We start from the raw sequence: 23,804 nt of genomic DNA on the forward strand, positions 1-23,804 counted from the left end.
CTGGCATCATCTCCCACTTTCCTCCTTTACTCCAATCTCTGATAATGAAGTGGATTCTTCCTCAAGGCCAACCCTTCTAGATGCACTCTTAATCCCATCCTTCTCTTTTTCTACAGACTGCTTCCTCAGTTTATCCTTTCTCTCTACAATCTTTAATTTCTTCCTATTTACTATTTTTTCCCTGCTGCCTACAAACATACCTTAATCTCCCACATCCTTAATAAACCCTCACTAGATCCTGCCAAAAGAAATCTGAGTGCTGTAAAATGGATGCTTTCAAACTGTGGTACTAGAAAAGACTTTTGAGATACCCTTGAACAAGAAGAAGATCAAATCAGTCAATACTTAAAGAAATTAATTGAGATTATTCACCGCAGGTCAAATACTGAAGCTGAAGTTTAAATACTTTGGCCACATAATGAGAAGACAGAACTCACTGAAAAAGGCCCTGATGTTGGGAAAGATTAAAGGTGAAAGAAAAGAGGACAGCTGAGGACGAGATGGATAGTGTCATGAAGGCAATAAACATGAGCTTGGACAGACTTTGGGAGTGAGTGGAGGAGAGAAGGGCCTGGTATGCTGTGGTCCATGGAATCAGGAAGAACTAGAAACAACAATAACAATAAAGACCCTATTCTCTCTACGGCTTATTGGACTATGACATTAGCAGCCAAACTCCTTGAAAAAGCTGTGCACATTCATTGCCTTAGCTTCCTCTCTTTCCACTTCTCAATCCTTTGCAACCTGTCTTCTGACCTGATCAGGTAAGTGAAACTTCTTTCTTCAAAGCTACCAATCAGTCAACTAAATCAGTTAATGAGACTTTTACTAAGTGTTTACTATGTACCAGGCACTTACGTTAAGTTTTGAGGATACAAAGAGAAGGCAAAGTGGCGCCTGCCCGAGGAGCTTATGCTCTAATAGAGGATCGCAACCCGTGCCGAGCAGGATGGTCTCTTCTCAGGGCTCATCATTACTGATTTCTCTGCATCATTTAATTCTAGTAACCATTTTCTACTCAAAAATAATCTCTCTTCCGTTTCTTTTATATTGGCGGGGGAGGGGTTGCAGTACTATTCTATCCTAGTTCTCTTCCAACTTGACTGATTGCTCCTTCTCAGGCCCTACTGCTTGACCATCACTCATAGTGCACCATTATCTGTGGGTATATCCCAAGGCTATGTCCTGGGTCCTCTTCCTCTTTTCTCCGTATACATTTTCACTTGGTGACTCAGCTCTGATAGGCTTAATTATCACTTCTGTGTGGATGACTGCCAGGCTCTTATTTCTATCATCACCAGTTTCCAAGGGGATGTCCTATAGATATTTCAAAGTTAATATATGGCAAAAGAGAACTCATAAGTCTTTCTCTCAAAACTCAAATCTTTCTCTCGCTCCCTTATGAATTTCCCTATTTCTGTCAGAGGCATTACCATTCTTCTAATATCCCAGGTTCTGAAACCAGGTGTTATCTTTAACTCTTCCTCTTAATCTCATATATCCAGTTAGTTGCCAATAACTGCCATTTCTACCCCTATAACATTTCTCAAATCTGACCCCTTTTTGCAGCTCACATTTATCCTGTTACCTAGACGACTACAATGACTTCCTAACTGATCTTCCAGCCTCAAAAGCTCTTCCCTTTCCACAAAGCTACCAAAATGGTTCCCCTAAAGCACAAGTCTAACCATGTCACTACTCTACACAATAAATGTCAATGCCTTCCTACTACCTCAAGGATAAGAAAAAAGATTTCAATAATGTTTAAAGTCCTTTATTACCTGGTCCCAAACTTTCTTCCTAGTCTCAGTACATAAACATTACTTTCCTTCCTGCACTCCACAGTTCAGGTAAACTGGCAATCTTGTTATTCTTCATATATGATATTACATCTCTCATTTACATACATTTGCTCTGGCTGTCCTCCATTCCTAGAAAGCAATCCAACTCATCTCCATCTTACTTTCCTTAAGATTCAGGTATGTGTGGGGGTGGGGGGAAGGAGAGGGGAGGTAGAGTCAAAATGGCGGGATAGAAACAGGACTTCCATGGGCCTCCAGCTCTCCCCTCCTCCAATTCATGTAAAAGGGGACTCTGAACAAATTTTTGAGCTATAGAACCCACAAAATGACAGAGAAGCTAACCTCTAGCTGAGGACAGCCCGGTAGGCCGGTGGGAATTGGCCAGCGCAGTGCTCTGGGAGCCGAATCCAGCCCTGCCAAAATTGAGATTTTAGCTCCATGGCGGGCCTGACCAGCCACCAGCTGGAGAGATTTCAGATCACCAGCATTGGTGGCTGTTTCCAGAATTATCAACACATAGATGATAAGGACAAAGTGAGAAGTCAGTGCAGTGTGGACTTTGGGACCCAGTAGTTCGGAGTGAATCAGCTTTTCCCCCAGGGCAAGAAGCTGCTGAGGAGATGCTGCTGTGTAGCCCCAGCCATGGGGCAGCTTCAGCTCCTAGCCTGCAGAGTGTAGGAGGACCAAGCGACCAGGCTGAGGGGGTATTCGCTCTTGCTTTAACCTGCTTGGATCTGGATTGCAATCTAGGGTGGAGGTCCTGGGGTGTGCAACCAGCTTGCCAGAGTGTGGAGGCTTCAGAGAGGGCACCCAACTAATACCTCCAGCAGCTGAGAAAACCCCAGCATTTGGTACGAAGCTCCCCTCTCTGGTGGCAGAGTCCTACTGTGGCAAAAAGCCCAGGGGTCAAGAGACTGAGTGGTGACATGACCAGGCAAAGGAAGCAAAGCAAACAGAAGAATTCAATATTAGACTCCTATTTTGGGGACAAGAATCAAAGCATGGAACAGGTGGAAGACAGTGAAATCAGAACTGCTGCACCAAAAGCTTCCAAGAAAAATACAAGCTGGTTACAGGCCACAGAGGACCTTAAGAAGCAGATAAGAGAAGTGGAGGAAAAATTGGGAAGAGAAATGAGAATGATGCAAGAAAATTATTAAATGAGAGTCAACAGCCCGACTGAGGAAAATAACACCTTAATAAATAGACTAACTCAAATAGCAAAAGAGGCTCAAAAAGCCAATGAGGAGAAGAATGCCTTAAAAAGCTGAATTTGCCAGATGGAAAAAGAATCTCAAAAGCTCACTGAGGAGAATCATTCCTTCAGAATTAAATTGGAGCAAATGGAAGCTAGTGACTTTATGAAAAATCAAGATGCTGTTAAACAGATCCAAACAAATGAAAGAATAGAAGGCAATGTGAATTATCTCATGGGAAAAACTACTGACCTAGAAAACAGATCCAGGAGAGATCATTTAAAAATTACTGGATTACCTGAAAGCCATGATCAAAGAAAGAACCTAGAATTCATCCTCCAAAAAATTCTCAAGGAAAACTGCCCTGATGTTTTAGAACCAGAGGGCAAAATAGAGGTTGAAAGAATCCACTAATCAACTCCTGAAAAAGATCCCAAAAAGAAAACTCCTAGGAATATTATAGCCAGATTCTAAAATTCCCAGATCAAGGATAGAATATTACAAGCAGCCAGGAAGATACAATTTCAATATTGTGGAAACACAATCAGGATAACCCAGGATCTGGCAGCTTCTACACTGAGAGATCGAAGGGCTTGGAATACTATATTCTGGAGGTCAAAGAGGCTGGGATTAAAACCAAGAATTACCTTCCCAGCAAAACTGAGTATCATGTTTCAGGGGAAAATATAGTCATTCAGTAGTTCATGCATTCTTGATGAAGGAACCAGAAAATATATGAATGAATAGAAAATATGACATTCAGATACATGAAGCAAGAGAAGCATCAGAAGGTAAACAGGGAAAAGAAATCATAAAGAACTTATCAAAGTTGAACTATTTACATTCCTACATGGAAAAACGATAATTGTAACTGACGAAACTTTTCTCAGTATGAAAATAGTTAAGGGAATATATATATATATATGTGTATATATATATATATGTGTATATATATATATATATGAGGGTATATGGGCATATGAATACATATGTGAATGTGTGTATATATGTTTACAGGTAAACACAGATAGAGGGCACATGACCAATTTAATAGGAAGGGATGATACTTAAAAAGTGAAATTAAGAGGTGAGAGAGGAATATAATGAGAGGAGATGGGGAGAGACAGAATGGGGTAAACTATCTCATATAAAAGAGGCAAGGGAAAATGGTTACAATGGAGGGGAAGAACAGGAAGGCAAAAAGGCAAAACCTTATTCTCATTGAATACATACACACTAAATAGGGTGTCTCACCCTACAGGAGAGTAGGGGGGAAGGAGATAAGAGGGGGGATGATGGAAGGGAGGGCAGGCTGGGGGGGAGGGAAGTTGGAAGCATCCACTTTTGAAAACAGACAGGATCAAAGTAGAGAACAGAACAAGTGGGAGGTGGGATAGGAGGGAGGGAAATATAGTCAGTCTTTTACTATATCTACTATGGTAATGTTTTGCATAGCTACACATGTACAATCTATATTAAATTGCTTATCTTCCCAGTAAGGGTGGGTGACAAGGGAGGAAGGGAATAAATCTGGAATTCAAAGTTTTAAAATAAAATGTTTAAAAATACATATATGCTATTATTAATACTATTTTACATGTAATTGGAAAATAAGATATACAGGCACCGGGGCATAGAGATCCACCATGCCCTACTGGAAAAGTTGAACAGAGTATGGGAGAAGATATGGGAGAGAGCAGATTAGAGGAGGGGACATCCTGTGGGACCAATATTTTAGGGCAGTGGGTAAGGGGAAAAAATTTGTAACTCAAAATCTGGAGGAAATGAATGATCTAAAGCAGAAGTTAATAAAGCATTTGGAAAAATAAATTTAGGTGTGAATACCTTTTCTTCATGAAGTTGTTCCTGATCTTCCCAACAGCTGGTGCTCTCTCCTAAAACTATGTCATTCTCTATTCATTCTTCACATAATTATATGTCACACTCTGCTCTCTCATATAGAATGTAAGCTCTTTGAGGGCAGGGTCTGTTTCATATTTTTTCTTTTTACCTCTAGTCAGTGAGTCAAGAAGTATTTATTAAGTGCCTGTTATGTACCAGGCACTGTGCTAAGCACTAAGAATACAAAAAAAGGTAAAAGTTCCTGACCTCAAGGAGCTTACAATTTAAAGGAGTAGACAACAAGTAAACAATTATTTATAAACAAGATTTTACATATATATATATGGAGAGAGAGAGAGAGAATAAATAAAAAATTAATTAACAGAAAATGGGTTGGGAAAGGCATCTTGATCTAAACCTAAATTTATATCTACTTTTATTTGCTATTTCATTTAATACCCAAAACAATATTGTGAAGTGGGCACGGGCAATACTATCACTATAAGAAACTGCTTTACATAGCCAAAAGATCATACCTCCTAACTCAGAGGACTATCAACTGAATTAAGGATTTTTAAATACCTCAAAAGTGACCCAAACTTTGAGGAGTGTTCTAAGGGCCTATTTTCATTTCATTTCCCCTGAATATACAATCTAGGCTGTAAATAAAACATGGAGGAATGAGAGAAAAAGGATCTGAGAAGTTTGAAGATTACAAGTAAATAAATTTTCCATACGTTTTATCATACAAAATTAAGTATGAAGGTAAGACAAAAGTGTCAAACTTCTGCCTTCACTGTTAATATTTAGAACAGAAATCATTATATTTGATAAGTTTCTCACATTTATCAAATAAATTCTTCTAAAGATAAAGTACTGTAAAAGCAATTTACATAAGGAAAGTCCAAATCATTTGCAGAGAAGATGCTAAGTATTAGTAATTTCTCCAAAAAGAGCTATAACTGAGTGAGAGGGAAGAGGACTTGGGGAAGGAAGAAATTACATACTCATTAGTGAGCCTTTTTTTTTTCTTTTTGGAGGGCAATTGAGGTTAAGTGACTTGCCCAAGGTCACCCAGCTAGTTTTTGTGTTAAGTGTCTGAGGCCGAATTTGAACTCAGGTCCTCCTGACTCCAGGGCCACTGCACTACCAAACACCCCCAATCAGTGAGATTTCAAAGCAATTTTTATCTAGTTTAAAATGGACAAAAAAGTGCTCATGATGTGGGAAAAATCTTTTTATAAGCAAATTAGATTCAAGTAATGATCAATCAACAAGCATTAGTAAATATAATACAGTATGGCTCTGTAAATGTAACAGCTTGGATTGCTTTGCAATGATTTTCTATACTTAGAGGGACAATGCAACACAAGATACTCATTCTTATAATGGTATTTATGTGGGCCTTAATCATAATAACTCTTGTTCAATGTTTTTTTTGGTGGCATAAAGCAGACAGACACAAAAAGGTAAAGGATGAATTCAGCACACTAATCTCCTCTGTTTCCCTTCACCTATCATTACCTTCACAAACTCCTTTGCCAAAGAAGAAATAAATTAAACAATTAGCTGTGAACCATTAAGAGCACATCACTTCACTCTAATCTTCCTATGTCTTCTCCTCCCACTCCCCAAACAAGATTAACACAGTTTGGATAACAAGTACCTGTGTATGGTAAAGCACTAGACTGATCATACACAATAGGGAATAAGTCAAAATCAATTCTCTAGGAAAATTGCACATGCTAGAAAATATCTACTTGTAGTCAATATCAATAAAACCATTTAAGAAAAACTCAATTAAGATCTATGCATTTAACATTCTACTGTTTTATTATTATTTTCAGTTCTTCATTTCCCAAACAATGGTTTTTTGGGCTGAGTAGTACTAAATGTTAATTAGCACATCTGCAATAATTTTTTAAATATTTATTTTTTTTGGTAATTTGGCATGAAGACAATGATATAATAATAGTAAATTCAATGATAATGTCCTAATGACCTTTCATATATAGATAAATTAATAGACTAATTCTAAAATTTCTAAAATTGTCATTTATCTGAGTCCTGAAAATCAATGATCCTGAGGCAATGAATGTAAGAATTCGTAAGACTAAAAACTAATCTCAGTGTACAATTCAATTTATAGACTCAGTCTAAATTTGCAATCTACAACATACAAAAATATATAAAACGAAGAATTTTGACAAATAATGAACAATAAGAAAATGCCTGTGTTTTTAAGGAATAACTGCATTGGGGAAGGTGGTTGATTGCTTTAATAAATTCATTTTTATCCATGATTATCACTCAGTGAATGCAACTAAATAAAAAAAAATAAGAGCAAACAAAAACCTATAGTAAGTTTGACTAAATTTTCAGATTTTTGAGTAACACAGGCTACTCAAACAGAACAGCAGCACTTGAAGTCTAGCATCACTAATACTATGTCTGTACAGAAGAAGGCTTGATAGCAAAGGAAGAAAGGTAATTTTTCTCATATATGCAAGTTTTATATTGATATGGTTAGCTTTCTTTTATTTATCAGCATTTTAATGCTACAAACGAAGTGTTCAAAACATTTCTATCAAAAAGTTGCACCTATTTAAAAAAAACATTCAATTATATATTTATCAACTGGTAAAATAATTTGGACTATCATTCTATTTTCTTTTTTTATAACATCCTATAATATCTTTTATAACAAGAATAGTCATACTTTGCCTCTTAAGTATTTTGTTCATATAACCCTCCTCAACAACTTGTTGATGCTAAGACCATAAAATGATCACTCCATCTAGTAAGCACTGTCTTCAAGTTCAAGGGGGTGGGGAGAAGTGGACCTAAGAAGCAACACATAAGCAGAATCCTTCCTTCACCTGAATTCAGAAACCAAGAATGAGCAAGAAATGTAGCCTGGCATGGTGGACAAGAGAGATGGCTTTGAAGACATGAAAACTTAGATTCAAGTACCTTTGACATGGACTGGCTATGTGAGCCTGAGATGGTACCAGTGTGCATTGGTAGAAAGAGTTTCTTCCTCTTGGAATTCATATTATCAATGAAACCATAAGCCTAATCCTGATCCCTATCTAACATTTGCACTAGTTAAATGGAATATTATAAAAACAAAACAAAACAAAGCCCTCTTACAATGACTTCCCCTTACACTTCCTCATTTTTATCTGTCCAAGGAAACCTAAAGAGGAAAGATGGCTGGATTGGCTTAATGAGAAGAGCAAAATGCAAAAGCAAGTTACAGATATAATTGTGCTTTTATGACATTAAATGTAGTTTATTTCAACCCAATATAATGTGCTACAGTACATGAAAGCTCAGGTCAAAAGTTATCTGAGTTTTCTTCTTGAATTTTAGTTTTCCAATTATTAAAAAAAAATAATTGCATTAATCCCTAAGAAAATGATTTGTTAGAATATTCATGTCCAAAAAAAATCTATCCTACACCAAAGATCTCACCTTACTCGGTTTTTTTGCCTCATAGTCACTTTCTGTGTCTGATTCAGAGTCTGAAGAACTTTCCTCTATTGAACTAGATTCCAAATCAGAAGAATCAGATGATTTCAATTTGGCATTTGTCTTCTCATCACCATCAGAATCACTGTAAAATAATATGCAACATCAGTTTGTCATTATTTAAAGATCAACATGTTTGTAAAATGTTCCAAATGAAACATGAAAAGAAACAACTGCATTATCTGTTCTGTGAATTTACTATGCATACAAATTTTAAAGAACCTTTACTAAATCAGTGTCATAACTGGTTCCCTTTAGTATATGAAAAGATATTTCAAGGTGGTTCAAAAATTCAGAACATATTAATGGAATGATAATATAGACGGTGTTATCTATCACTAGGGAAATCATTATCCATAAACTCATCAATTACATTAAAAGTCACATATACTTCAAAAAGGATAGCTAGAAAAGGTCATAAAATAACACTAAACAATGTCATCAATAACAATGCAAAAATAATGGCTGTTGAAGCTAAATTTACTGAGTTTATCAGAAAAATACATCTACTATATTTAGTTTTGATTTTGAAATGGTGAATTTTAAAAAATTAGTCATTGCTTAAATTTAAGTATATACACACATATGTGTAAATTTGCTTACATGTGATTTTAAAAGAAATTCTAAAATGCAAAGACACAAAACACAATATATATGACTAGATCTTGGCCCAACCAGGCTGTGATTTTTCATCTACTACAGACATCAATACAGAACAAGGTAATTAAATAAGTTAAACTCCCTAATCAGCAATGTTTATACCAAAGTATTTGACACTGAAGTCTAAAGGGGGCATAAATGAAGGGGCAATCGCCAACCTCCAGTGTTTTCTCTTCCACCTAGTACAAGTGATTTACTTTATTAATGAAATATTTTAGGCTTTGTATGCCTAAATTTAATTACAGAAACATTTTATGGTGAGGGAAAATATGTATGGCACCTTTAAAAATAATTCTTAAAAGCATCTTAGTTTTTCAAAATTTATTAATACTTCACGCAAGAAGGAGAAAGAAAACTTTAAAAACTATAGGAAATGAACAAAAACAAAGGTAGAAAGGAAATAAATCCTTTCCTACAACTGACTACTGTGGAGCAAATATAATTATTTTTTCTTTAATAGAACCATAGAACAATGGCAGAGAGATGTACAATTTATATGTGAAGGCTAAAAAAAATACACACACACACACATGCATTTTGTGCAAAGAAAGAAAATGGGAATTCCTTATGTTTTGGGGCACATTTTAAAAAATCAATAATTCGTAAGGATTCTTATCTATATCCTATCATTTTAAGCAAACATTTTTTCTCATAAGATAACCATTTTTTCAGATTCAAACATACCTGAAGAGAACAGGTTATTTTTGTGGAAAATATTTCATACACATTTATAAACTTTTAAGAAATATTCAAAAGCATTTAAAAATTATATAGTACTACCAAAGTGTAAAGATATATAACATTGAAAATACAGTATATGAGCCAATTTTTACATCTGAAATGTTACCAGTAATAGCCATATCTGTCTTCTACTACTAATAAAGTAACTAAAGAGAAAATTTTCTGTTAAGAGAGAGCAATTATGAGCTGAATATTACTCCTTTGTTTCAACAAGTGAATGACTTTTAACTTCTATCTTTAAGATAAGACTTTCAAGATAAAAGTAGTATTTTATTATGTATCACTCAATTTTGATGGGTAATTATTGTTTACCTTACTGCTTAGAGTTTCAGATGTTAAATCTAATGAAAAGAATTTACTGGTAACTAGCTTTTTAACTTTGCAATGATGAAAAGCCTGTATTAATTTAACCTACAGATTTCATTTGTTCTGAACAGGAAAAACAATATAAATCACTTTTAAAATCATTAAATCCTGACTTAAATTAATAAAGTCATAATTAGGGCATTATGCTGTGTTTGTTATGGAAGTGGCAGGGCGAGCTGCTTTAATTACTGTCTGTAATAAAAGGAGCAGAGTGCGTACTGCGCCCCAATCAGCGCTGTCAGCCACGACTGAGCTGAGCTGCAAACTCATCAAATGAGCTGGCAGCAGAGTAAGGGTGATCATGTCTGTGGAGGCCACTGGCTGACAGCAGTGGAGGAAACAGATTCATACAATCCAAGGTATTAGCCCCAATTGCTCAAAATTTTAATGATACTTTAACACATGATAATATTGTGGATAATGGGCAATCTTAAAAAGCGCTAACACTTAAATATCTTCTGACCGTCTCCCTTCACAGCCCGTGACTCTAATATTTGGATCATAATCTTTTTAATATAACATTATTTAGAAAAATCAATTGTCTTAGTTACATAATTGCAAAGTGAAGGATTTAATTTTAGCCCTCAGCAAAATTGCTGCAAAAGGTAATTAAGTGTTTCACACCTACTGCTTGATCACTTAACTCAGCCTCCCAAGGTTATACCAATTTTCCAAAAGTAACCCCCAAGATTTGCTCAAGTTAAAAATGAAATCTAACCATTGTGGCAGTTTAAATATGGTTTACTACTATGTTATATTAATTTAAACAAATGCAACAACCTCATTAATTTATTTACTTTCTAAATTATGGGCAAATATTAACTTGGGAAGAATATTACAGACTAGTGTTGATGTTTAAAACACGGGATAAAATCTCTATTTACCTTTCTTCTGTAGTTTTAGACTTGTGCTTGGCTACTTGATTTTTGTTGTCTAGATCTGATTCACTTTCACTCTCATCAGAGGAATATTCACTACTGTCCTCACTACTGTCTTCTTCCTTTTCCTCATCTTCACTTTCACTTCCAGATTCACTCTCTGGGGGAAAAAAAGAAAAAGAAGTCATCTTTGTTTTATTATATCCTTCATTTTATAAGAAAAAATAGTGGTGGTTTGGTCGCTCACTATAGTAGGATTCTTGGAGGTCATATGAGATAACATAAGCCCCAAAGGTCCTACACCAAGCTGGATCAACTTAGAGGAGGCAAATGGTAGCAACCTGTGTATCCCTTGTCTAAGAACAAACCTACCTATGTCTGGAAAGGCTCATCATCAGATCTTAACCCCTGAGGTGAATTGTTTTTGGTTTTGTTTTAAATTCCAACAGCTCATGAAACAACCCACCTCTGAAGGGCAAAGGTTAAAAGATCTGTCTGTGAAAAATATCTCTCCCCCACCCCCATTGGACTTCTATGGTGTGCAAGACTCTCATTATTAGAATTATTTCATGGAGTTAAAGCACTATCACTAGATTTCCATGTTAAAGTGCAAGCAGACAATATGAAAATGTTTTACAAGACTGCACATGTATAACCTAATTGCTAACCACCTGAGGCAGGGGGGAGACAAGGAAGGGGAAGGAATAGAATCTGGAACTCAAAACTTAAAAATAAAAGTTTAACACTGCTTTTACATGTAATTGTGGAAAAAAATTAAATATTATTAAAACACAAGTAGATTATCAGGGAGGGTAACTCATGAATAATCAACCATATCATATCAACAAAGATTAATTTATCAATTAAATCTGATTAAACCCAGTATGAATCAAGTGCCTATTATATGCAAAACACAATATTACAAAACTCAACAAAGAAAGGCAAGTTTTTGATGGGAAAAAGGAAGGGCAGAAAAACAAAGGTATATATCAAGAGATACTACAGAGGAAGGCCCTGGTATTTAGGAAACAACATGGGAAGATCCTAGGATAGAAATATGAAGAAGAGTAAGAAGATCAAAAACAACTTTTACTTCACATTTTGTTTAGGGCCAGTTGTGTCTTCACAGGTGGTACAACTATGCAACAGTAGTAATACATAAAGGTATAAAAGTATTTTTCATTATCTGTACTTTAAAAACACTGAATCTTAAGACTTGGAAGGGACCATACAACTCATCTGATTTGCAGATGAGGAAACCTGGACCCTGAGAGATAAAGGAACTCACCTAAGAACATAAAGCTAGTGACAGAGATGGAAGCCACCAGAATGCAAGTCTACAGAGTCTGAGTCCAGAGCTTTTACCATTATACTTCAGATTCTTGTCTTAATTACAAAGGGAAGAGCTCTGTATCAGCTTTATTCCTATCTAGTTCTCTGTAAAATAACTGACTGCATACTTTAGAATAATTTAGATACTTAAAGCAAGAATAAAAGACAATTTGTAAGGCCCAAATACAGGCATATCCCATGGCTATATTCAACTTCCCAGTGTGCAAACAGCTGCAGTCCTTGCTATTCTAAGGGTCATTGTCATAAAATGAACATCATGGTATGACAAATGGACAACCCATACCACTATCGCTGTCGTTGTCAGAGGCATCCTCTTCAGATTCTGAATAAAACTTTTTATCAGGCTTCACTTTCTTTGCTTTTCCAGATACTGATGTCCGTTCCTTTGCCTGCAAAAAAAAAAAATATATATATATATTTATCTACACACACACACACACACACACACACTCACAATGATCTTCTTTTATTTGGGGGACGCACTTCTAGCAAGTGTCTCCATTCAGAATACAATTATGATCATGGAAGCTAATGAAAAAGGCCTCTAAATGGCTTAAGAGATGTCACAAAAGACCACGAACTAAAACCTATGCCTTTACTCCTAAAAGATGATCTTCAACCCTAATTCAGATTATTAACTTATATCATCAGTAAGTTTATTTTATACTCTACACACAATTATAACAAGTTTAGCTATCCAAGGTAGATTAGAAGATTTTAGAAGTAAGTATATTGAGAGGAGGAAGAAATGGTCACTGACGGAGGAGGAGATAAGGTCATTTTTAAAAACTTGTTGATATATAACAATCTAGGGTCATTAAATGTAGCAGAGCAATGTAAAATGTGCTAACAGCCCAGAGTTCACCACTGGGTCATCATAAAATACACTAAAAGTGATGCAAAAAGTTCTCTAAAGATAACCAAGTTGCTGAAAACAAAACAAAACAAAAACAACATAATATTATGCCCTGCATATTTTATTTAAAAAGTCAAGAAGCCGTCAGGTAGTGCAACTGATAGACCAGGAATCAGTAAGACTCGAGTTCAAATCTAGCCTCAAGCACTTATGATTTGTGTTATCCTTGGTAAGTCATTTAACCTGTCTGCCTCAGTTTCCTCTACTGTAAAATGGAAACTATATATATGTATGTATAAATACACATACAGAGTGCCTATATCTCAGAGTGGTTGTGAAAAATCAACATAAATAGCTTGTATGTATGATGTCCAAAACACTGTATAATTAAAAGCTACTGTTATCCCCCAGATGACTAGGTTCTATGCCTGTTTTTTTAAAACAAAATACCAGGTAAAATAAATTCAGTTAATTTAAATCCCATTTTCTTTACTAACATCCATTTCAAATCAATAATGTTTTACACTGTTAGGTCAATTAACATTAAAATGGTAAAACTCTTGATTTTTGTCTTACTAAGGCTTCTTGAGGAAAAAGTTCAATAAGGGGTTTCTAAATCCATAAATGATAATGAAGCATGAATAACAACTCTGAAAAATCCAGGATATTATGTGCACAAAGTTCATTAAAATCTGATTTGTTATTGGAGGGAATAAAGAGGGATGGAAGTTGGGAAGGAAATGTCAGATTTTCATTAATAATACAGTTGCATATTAAAAAAAGAATGTATTTTGTGGTTTCATTCTTAAATTTATCTTTAATACTACAATTTTAAGTCACAAAGTCTGAGGGATTAGAAAAAACAAATAACTAAATGGCACCAAGTGATACGACAATTTTTCAAAGAAACAGAAACTTTGTTGTGGTCTGGAGACCACATTTTGCTTCTAGGACAGTTTTGATCATCAATATTTACTCAGTACTTCAAATGTCAATAAAAAGCCATTAATGATGAATCTTGGAAAACAGTTTAATGAAAACAAAAGGATACTCATGGCAATTTGGTTTCATTGGTCTGGGCACATGATAATGGAAGAAAAATATAGACCTTCTTCAGAATTCACAACAGAAATGTGAAAACAAAACCACACTGACGCTGCTAAGCAAAATTTGAAGCACGCTAGCACTGTTATTGATCATTACCAAGATACTGTTACCTCCTAAGGCCTAACTAAGTGGCATAGTTGATGCAGTACTGGGTCTGGAGTCAGGAAGACCTGAGTTCAAATGCTGCCTTAGATACTTGAGGTGTGAGCCTAGACAAGTCACTTAACTTCAGTTTGCCTCAATTTCCTCATTTGTAAAATGGGTATAGTAATAGCACCTACCTCCTAGGATCGTTATGAGGATCATATGAAATAATAATTGTAAAGTGCAGAGTTCCTAGAACAGAGTAAGTGCTACATAAATGTTGTTGTTATATAGTAGACTATGACAACAACAGTGGGCAGTGGCTAGAGTGCTGGGCCTGAAGCCAGAGAGTTCAAATCTGGCCTCAGACACTTCCTAGCTGTATAACCCTGGGTAAGTCACTTATCCCTGTTTGCCTCAGTTTCCTCACCTGTAAAATGATCTGGAGAAGGAACAGCAAACCACTCCAGTATCTTTACTAAGAAAACTCCTAATGGAGTCATGAAAACTGACACAAATGAAAGAACTGAACACTACAAATAATACAGGAATGAATGATCAATGCAAAACATATTCCCCATTTAATAAGAGTCACAAGACAGCTCAATGTGGAGGATATTAAATAGCCTTAGAGTCAGAAAGACCTGGGTGCAAATTATAGCCCAGAAATCTACTAGCTCTGGGCAAATTAATCTCTTTATGGTTGAAGCAACTCTTTAACACTATAAGAAAGCAGTTACCCATCAACATTGGGGTTTCCCTCAGTGGAAGTTCCCTAAATTAGTGAAATTATATAATTTTTAAAAATCAGAACTATATGTAGAAGCAGTCTGGAACACCACATCCACAATGGGGGACAGATTTTATATATATATATACATCATGCGAAAAGGACCAAAGGCAAAGCACTAGTTTTTGCCTTCTGATATCAGGGCATTATTATAGTCAATAATTCTTAAAGACATTAATAGCATATAGGTGTGAAGTAGACTAGCACAACTCTGTTGCAGGAAGTAATGGGTATTTGATAACTAAGTGACTAAAAACTTAGTAAATGTCTTAAGTATGTTCAACAATAGCACCATTAATTTTCTGACTACATTAATTTGTCTTCAAACAAAACACAAAAGAAAGGATTATTTTGGAATCAGAATTTTTTCCCTGCTCAAAGTTAAATAGCCCTTTTCAATTATTATCTTTCTGGGGTGACAAAAACAACAACAAAAACAACCTAGAAAATCAGCTGAGGAATAGCTAAATCAACTGTGTTATAGAATGAAATTGATTTTCACTGCATCATAAGAGATGGCAAGTATGAGAAATTCAGAGAAAAATGGGAAGACTTGTAAGAATTTTTAGAGAGCCAAATAAGCAACACCAGGAAAACCATACACGTGACAATAAGCCCAATATGGAATAACTACAGTTATTAATCTTGACAAAATGAAGAGATAATGAAGCCCCTCCCTATATATGACATGAGAGGATGATACACTTATGGTTGGTTTTGCTGAATTAATATTGTTTGGTAATTTCCAGAAATGATTGTGATATAAAAAGAAACCAATAAAAAAAATTTAAAAATATAGATCTTTTTTTTTTCTTTTTGGAGGGTAATTTGGATTAAGTAACTTGCCCAAGGTCACAGGGCTAGTGTTTTTTGTGTGGGTGTGTTAAGTGTCTGAGGCTGGATCCGAACTCAGGTCCTTCTGACTCTGGGGCTGGCACTCTACTCACTGCGCCACCTAGCCGCCCCAAAAATACAGATCTTGATACAACCTTACCAATATTAATATGCCTTCTGGAAATTTTCTATAAACATACATGCATACATACTTACACATTCACATACATATCCATACTCAGAAGTAATATGGTGAGCTGCCTTTGAAAATCTACTCATCCCTTTTAATTTTCTCTTTATGAGTTTTAGATGTTAATTGTATTAGATGATTTTACTTCAGAGGAAACAAATTTAAAAGTCTTTGAAAATATATGCTTCTATCGTATAAAATTCTATCTTCCTCTTGGTAATAAATGTGGGCCTTTTTCATATCTACTCTTATTGATACAGCGTGAAAAGGAGGGTTTCACGGCTGAAAACTCACATTCCCAGAAGGTGTGGTCTACTCTAGAGGCCCAGCAGAGAGGTTCTAAAGTACAATATGTTTTCTTAGACATTCAAATGTTATTTGATAAAAAAAAAAAAGCCTCTGTCCTCTGTCTACTGAAGTTATAGCCAAGAAGTCTATTGTGAATGCACTGGAGGGAAGCCACATGAATCAAAGCAATCTATGAGCAAAGCCAGAGAGGGGCAAGAGTTGTTGCTTCAGGTCTGAGAACTTCAGTTCTGAAAACCTTTCCTAGTGGTGAAGAGTCCTAACTGTTTAGAGGAGAAATATGATAGAGAAATATAAGCAACTATTTTCAAAATTTATCCTTATAAATAAATATCCCTCATATGCTAGCAATACTTCTATAATGTCTGAGAAAAGTGAGAAACTTAGAGGCAGATTAATACAGGCTTCTTGAATACAAAGTCTTTAAAATGGAACAGGGAAATTATTTTTTCTGTCAATCTGTATCTACTTTAAAAATTTGCTAGCTACATAGAATTAGTTTCTAGTAATAGCCAGAGAGTTTCTGTTTTCCCCATTTCCTGTAGGAGATAATTATTAGTGAGTTTAGGACATCAAACTTTTGACCTTATTAAAGGTCAAATGTGTGTACCTGTTTTTGTTTTTAAGGAAAAAAGATGAGGATTTACCAAAATGAATGATGTGAAAGCAACATAAAAGCACATTAATATTTTGACATTGTGTCCTCTAAGGACACCAGAATACAATATTACCACTGTACATATCCAGGTTTCATTAGAACATTCTGTTATGTGAAATCATGAGTTGATTAGGTACAGCAGAAAAACTAGGAAAGGGCTATATATTTTTTTATTGGAAGGGCACAGGACCAAATTTAGAAAAATGCTGACATGAAACTTACAAAACAAAGGGAAAAGATCATGTCAATGAATGTGAGTACCACAAAAACCCAATTTATCCAGTTAAACATGCTTTTAAAGGTACACTCTTTACAAAGGTCAATTCTTTCTTTTACTACTTTAAGAAAAAGTGTATTACATGCATATTGTCAAAGAAACACCTGTCTTTAGGCCTACAAAGGTTTTACACACACACACACACTATAAAATATTGTAATTAAAAATTTCAAAATGAAATACTTTTGGAATGCTCAACGAAAATTACTTTTAAAAAGATCAACTTACCAATTCAATCACTTCTACATTTCTAACTGATGGGTCAGGCGCCACCTCTGGCCAATTAGACAACTCCAGGTACCCAGAAGCTTTACTGTTCAGAGTGTGGGATAAGGTCCCAAGCTGGAAATGATCCCTGTCTAATAGCAACAGAGGAAAATATAGAATAAACAACATGCACTTTGTATAACAAAGAGCAATCCTAATCAGGGCTAAAGGTAATTGGCATATTACCTGAAATGTCATGGAATAAATATAAAGTAGGAAGCTCTTCATAGGTCAAAAAACTGATTTCAGTCCATAGATTACAATAATCTCCCCCATAATGGTCAATAAAAAAGCTAATCAGTCAGTGTGTTTAGAGGTGTTGCTCTGAAATGTAGCTTCTCTAAAAATTACTTTACTGTGAATATTAAGAATGACAGCATGGTTAAACAATCCATATACATGTCTTGGCACAAACACATCCAGAATTTTAAGTTTGTTGTTTTTTATTTTGTTTTCATTTTTTTAAATACTGAGTTCTTTTGCCACTTTAAGAACTGAGGATGATAAGAATTTGTTTCTAAGGAAGGTGATCACTTAAGTGGACAAAATCTTTAATTGCTGCTTTTAAAAAATCAAGGGAAAATACGCCAACTTCTGCTTTCTTTGAAAACAAAAATCAATTCTGAAAAGACTATACCTTTAAAAAATAATTATTATTTGAAATGCTACCATATAATCACTAATACCTCACTATTAAGGGAAATAATTTTATTTTATTTAAATAATAAAGATGTCTATTTAAACAGAAGTGAAGTTCACACCTTATAGGAGCCTATAGTTTTTTCTATTATTCAAACAAAATTCAAAATCTACCTGATTAAAAGTTAAGTCAGTGTTTTCAAAATCATTTTCAATCTAAGATGGGTAACACACAAATCTAAAATGGTATGACTATAAAATGTGTCCTAAACCCAGGTAAGTGGAAAGCATATTGTTGTCACACATTTTCATGTTAATAATTTATATTTGCTAAGTGACATTTTTAAGCACATTAGAAATAGAACACAACGCCATATTTCTTTACAAAATACAGGTTTAGCAATTATTCTTGAAAGCATACCTTTAAAAGGAGATTCAAGCAATGGGGCAGGCTTTTGTGCCAAAAATATTTTTTTGGCATATTTGCTTAAGGCTCCGCTCTTCTCATTCGGAACAATAAGCTGCCTAATAAATCTTGTACGGTCTCTGATGTCGTAGTTTTGGTCATACTTGCCGAGATTTAATATGTATTGGGTAAGCAATTTTGTCTGTTAGAAAAAAAAGAACAAGAAAAGAATACAGTTATTTATGATTATTGATAACTCTGGATAAACATATTTAAAGAGGTAATAAAAATGAATGGTTATGTCAAACAAATGTTGTTCCATAGGGAATATGCATTTCTAACACTGCAAATGGAATTTTGAAGCCAAAGCACATGTCCTCCTCTATATTGGGGAGGTGAATGCTGAGTACTGAGAAGCAGCCATGTGCTAGATTATTAAACTGCTGAAGTGGAAAGAAAGGCATCATTAAAAAAATAATCATATATGGCAAACCCGCTGAAGGGTCTACGTGAGGATAATGAATGTGGAAATACAACTAAAAACATGGCACTCAAAACTTAATCGGAAAAATATGCAGGACATCAAAACATCAGAGGGTATTAGGGGGCTGGCAAACTGCTTCTGCTGAGGTGTGTTTTATGAAGAGATACTGTCCCTGGCATAAGCAGTGTCTGCACTCTGACTGCACTCAGTTACTTTACCCTGAATTATGACCCATTAAAGCAGACACATGAATCACTGAACTGGATTACTGCAAATTATTTGCAGTGCATTTAGCTGTTACTTTTTCATAAAAGCAAGCTGCTGATGCCCTCTAAAAACTAGGATAAAAGACTTCTTCCATTTTTTTTCTTGCTGCTTATAGCCTCCAATAATATTGGTCATTTATTTATCTAGGTAAAGGAACAGCTTATATTATAGCAGCTTTTATACCGTACTAAGATTTCCTAATTCAATTTCTGAGTGTGCTACATTAATACACATTGAGATAATTTTAATAATAATTAAAACTGAATTTTAACAAAAAGAATAAAACTAGATACTTCTATTTAAAATTCTGGCTCTTCTGTTAAAAAAAAACCAACATAGCCTTTAATTTACTATATAGATATAAAACTATAAACTTAGAAGTTAAATGTTAAACACATTATATGTGTAAAAATATAAAGTAGTCTCTATAAGCAGAGTTAATTGGTAAACCATTTACATGAGGACACTTCACAAGCATTAGAACAACAACAAAAACCCCCTAACAACCCAGCCTGGCTGCACACTTCAGCAAAACTGAAAACAGCACAGGCAGTTATTTGAGGCCATTATTACTATTTGTTATAAGCATTCTTCCATATAGAAGCAGCCCTTTTGGTAAGAAAGTATTCAAGATACTAAGAGTTTCATTAATGCAAAAGAACAGTTGTAATATCAACAGTCTCCTACCTAATGTGGCTGTCAATTGTTACCCTTAATAAATATGAATCAATGTTGACTAAACTTCATATGAAAACAATCTTATGATTTTTTATTTTAATAGGAGTAATATATACACCATATGTAACAGCTAAATGGTTTTAACCCTTTTAAGCTAATGTTTGCTAATGATTGGTAAATTAGTCAACTGTTCACAAAAGAGTGCTTTTTGAGAGAGGAAGAGTTATTACTGCTGCTAGTGAGTATGATCTCAAAAATTAATGTTTAAAACACACTACTGGCATGTGCTTACAAAACTTAAGGAGGACAGCAACCATCTTAAACATAACACAAAAAAAGATAAAAAGTCAACACAGGCATAGTAGACTTATTTGCTAATCTTTGATGGGCACTAGATCATAGACTTCAATCTTTACCTATTTTCTTGATAAACAAAATTGAATCAATGAATGAACAAAATAATAACAATAGCAGCTCATTTTTACAGGGCACATTAAGATTTACAAAGCACTTTTCCTGCAAAACCAAACAAAAGGATGTTTACAATGGTTTTCCAAAGAAATGCCACAATACATACAAGGTCAATTTTTATTTAAACATTTGAATAAACAAGGTGCTGAAAAAATACAAAAACATGGATTCTCAGCAAAAACTATATAAAATATACTATTTTATCACAAAATGATTCTATTAAGAAGGCTCATTCTAAAAATAACACATAAACTGGCTCATTGTATTTTACAAATTTTAAATAAACAAAAAAGTGCTCTTAATTCTATGAAAATTAATCTTGCCTCCATGATTTTGGCTCTGTATGTTTTTTTTTTTAAATGAATGACTTTGGCAAAGGTAGTGGGGTTCATGAAGAAGGGCTACATAAAACACATAAAACACCTAACACAATGACACCAGAGGAAGGCATCAATATAATTTCGGGGTAATTAGTTCCATGATCTCAAATGAATTAAAACTGGCAGGGGACCTGAAGAGCAGTGGTAAGATGCAAAAGTAGAAAACTGGAGTAGAAAGTGGCAAAAAATAAAACAAAACATATACATCACTATTATTAAGGTCACTTCTAGGAAAACTATCCAGGCTACAGTTTATTAAGAAGATGACTTGCACACAAGAATTGGAATAAAAGGCATTATTAAGAACATGAATGACTTCCCTCTAAGGAGGACAACAGTGAAAATGAAAGCTATTTGGTTCATCGTTTAAGTGTTACATTTATATCCACGATAGACTCAGATGTAAGCCTTTGGTATATAAGAAAGATACTTCATGGGAGAGTCTTGGACAGCTACAGACAAGAATTACATAGCACAAAAGACACAGACAACAAGCTCTAAGTACAAGAGGAGACAGAGTCCACATCAACAGAGCCATTAATATACTGAAATAGGTGTTGTGGTTTTGTTTTGTTTTTTAATTGTCATTTCTGACCAGGACACCTTTTCAGGAAGAGTTTAGTTAACAATGTACACACTCATACCCCTCTAATATCTCCATGTTTTTTACTATTCAGCAGTTTTCCCCAGGCTCCCATACTTACTAGTATCAAAGTCATTTCTGAGAAATTAGCTAAGGTAAGGGGAGAGAAGTTAATATATGACATCATTAATTATTTGGAGGTTATAATTTTTGCAAAATCAGAAGAGAACATGGATAGTATAGGTAAATGCCTTTAATTTTGATGGGGACAAAGGGAGTTCCCCAAGACTTTTAGGCTGCAATTCCAACAGAGGTCCTAGAAATGCCATTTAGTTGCTATTTTTTAGCAACTAAAGTAGGAACAAATAAAACTATACTGGAACTATAGGTGGCAAATATTACTTAAGCTTTCTTGCCAAGATCATCCAAGCTTTTCCTATGACTGCACTCAGATGTAGAAGGAAGGAGAAATCATAGATTCACATAATATCAGAATTAGACAGGCCAGTGAAGAAGTATACTGAGAGAAACTCAAGAATGACTCTCAAAAAGGCAAAATACAAAGAAGCACACATAATGTACCTTGAGTTTCTCTATTATCTAATTTCAAAGTACAATTTTTCAACTCCCCAAAGTGGAAGAAAAAGCCACATTTGCTTAATTCATTGTTTTGACACATGTAACTCTAGCGTTATACTGAAGCTGTCCATCTAAATTTTCTCACTTGTTTTTAACAGTTTTTTATCACCAGTACCAAAATGTTAAAAACTGAAGTGTTAGTAACCAAAGAAGAGAGAGGATAGCTAGTACAGGTTCTTAAGTCCTCCTCATTTTTTTTTAAATATAAGCCTATCAATTCTTGCGTGGTTGTTTTAAGGCAGTGTCCAAAATAGATAAATGAAATGCTATCTTTCCATATACAATCAATATTCATTTATTTTAAAAAAATACAGATCCCACATGGGTAGAAATGGCAACAGGAATACCAAATATAAGTAAAATCTGTTCATCAAAAAGCGTTACTTAATGACAATGTCATTAGCCAAAATGACAGATACGAGGTTCTCCTATTTCTTATTCTCCAACTCCCACTCTGATAAAGGTGCTAATGAACCATCAAGTGGCTAAAGGGTAGGTGGCGAGAAAAAGAAAGATGAAAAGCATAGGACATATATTGGAAAATCAGTACAGAATAGCTAACTATGGGGTGCTACGATTCATATCTTTAAAATGTGGCTTTCCTATTTCTAAATTAAGTGATAAATTATATACCAATACAATGGTAGCACATTTTTTCAAGGGTTATCATTTAACAGACAATGGCATTTCTATTTTATTCCAGAACTATCAGGGAGCCACTGAAGTTTCTTGAGCAGGGGAGTGACATAGATAGACCAGTACTTAGGAAAGATCATTTTTGTAGATGTGTTGGTGACTGGCTAGGAGGAAAGAGGGTAAGAAAGAGAATAAATCAGAATGCTACTGCAATGGTATAGGAAAGGAGTGACAAATATATGAATAGAGATGAAAACTGAACCCAGTGAACCCAGTGAAGCTGATGAGATTACTGAGAGTGGAAAGAAAACAAGTCCAGGACAGAGCCCAGTAACACACTTACACTTATTGGGTGGGATTCAGATAACTATAACAAAAAAAGAGACGTAGAAGGAATAAATAGAAGACAGTGCTTTATGAAGCCAAGGAAAAAGATGGAAGCCAAGGAAGTGTTATCTAACAGTGTCAAAAACTCAAGAATGAATAAATGAATTAAAGCACCTATCAAGTGCTCACTATCTGCAAAATACTATGCTAAGCAATGGGGATACAATTAGAAGGGTAAAACAGTCCCTGACCTCAAGGAGCTCACATACTAATGCGTTAGATGACACATGTGGGAGGTTTCAACTGAAAGCTAGACAAAAAATTCACATGGTCCGCGTGGCAAAGCAAATGGCAATGCCTCTTCTTTAAGGCCATTTCCATTGATGAAATCATTTTAACTTCTGATGTTGAACCACTTGATAGTGCCAAAGACATTGATGATAAGAACCTTGTTTTCTAGATCTTCAGGAGCTGTGACTATAGCCCATATAGGAACAGTCTCCAGGCTGCATCTTCCCATGATGATATCAGGCGGAGGGCACTGGGTTAGAAG

At 34.9% G+C, this 23,804-nt stretch overlaps 1 protein-coding gene across 2 annotated transcripts in view; it reads right to left on the reverse strand.

The window, feature by feature from the left end:
* The window catches only part of AP3B1 (adaptor related protein complex 3 subunit beta 1), a 357,386-nt gene that overhangs the window by 107,383 nt on the left and 226,199 nt on the right, over positions 1 to 23,804 (reverse strand). The window contains exons 16-20 of one of the 2 annotated variants that reach the window (XM_069096283.1): positions 18,802 to 18,988; positions 17,703 to 17,833; positions 12,656 to 12,755; positions 11,026 to 11,179; positions 8,318 to 8,459 (exon numbers count right to left, since the gene is read on the reverse strand). In XM_069096283.1, the coding sequence (XP_068952384.1) occupies positions 8,318 to 8,459; positions 11,026 to 11,179; positions 12,656 to 12,755; positions 17,703 to 17,833; positions 18,802 to 18,988 (714 nt within the window). Of the gene's footprint in view, positions 1 to 8,317; positions 8,460 to 11,025; positions 11,180 to 12,655; positions 12,762 to 17,702; positions 17,834 to 18,801; positions 18,989 to 23,804 lie in introns of both variants that reach the window. The other variant, XM_069096282.1, reaches the window with a different exon arrangement.

The sequence above is a fragment of the Petaurus breviceps genome, unplaced genomic scaffold (assembly GCF_028583685.1).
Source record: "Petaurus breviceps papuanus isolate PSGF00001 unplaced genomic scaffold, PetGlider_PUasm1.0 229, whole genome shotgun sequence".
Taxonomy (NCBI): Eukaryota; Metazoa; Chordata; class Mammalia; order Diprotodontia; family Petauridae; genus Petaurus; species Petaurus breviceps.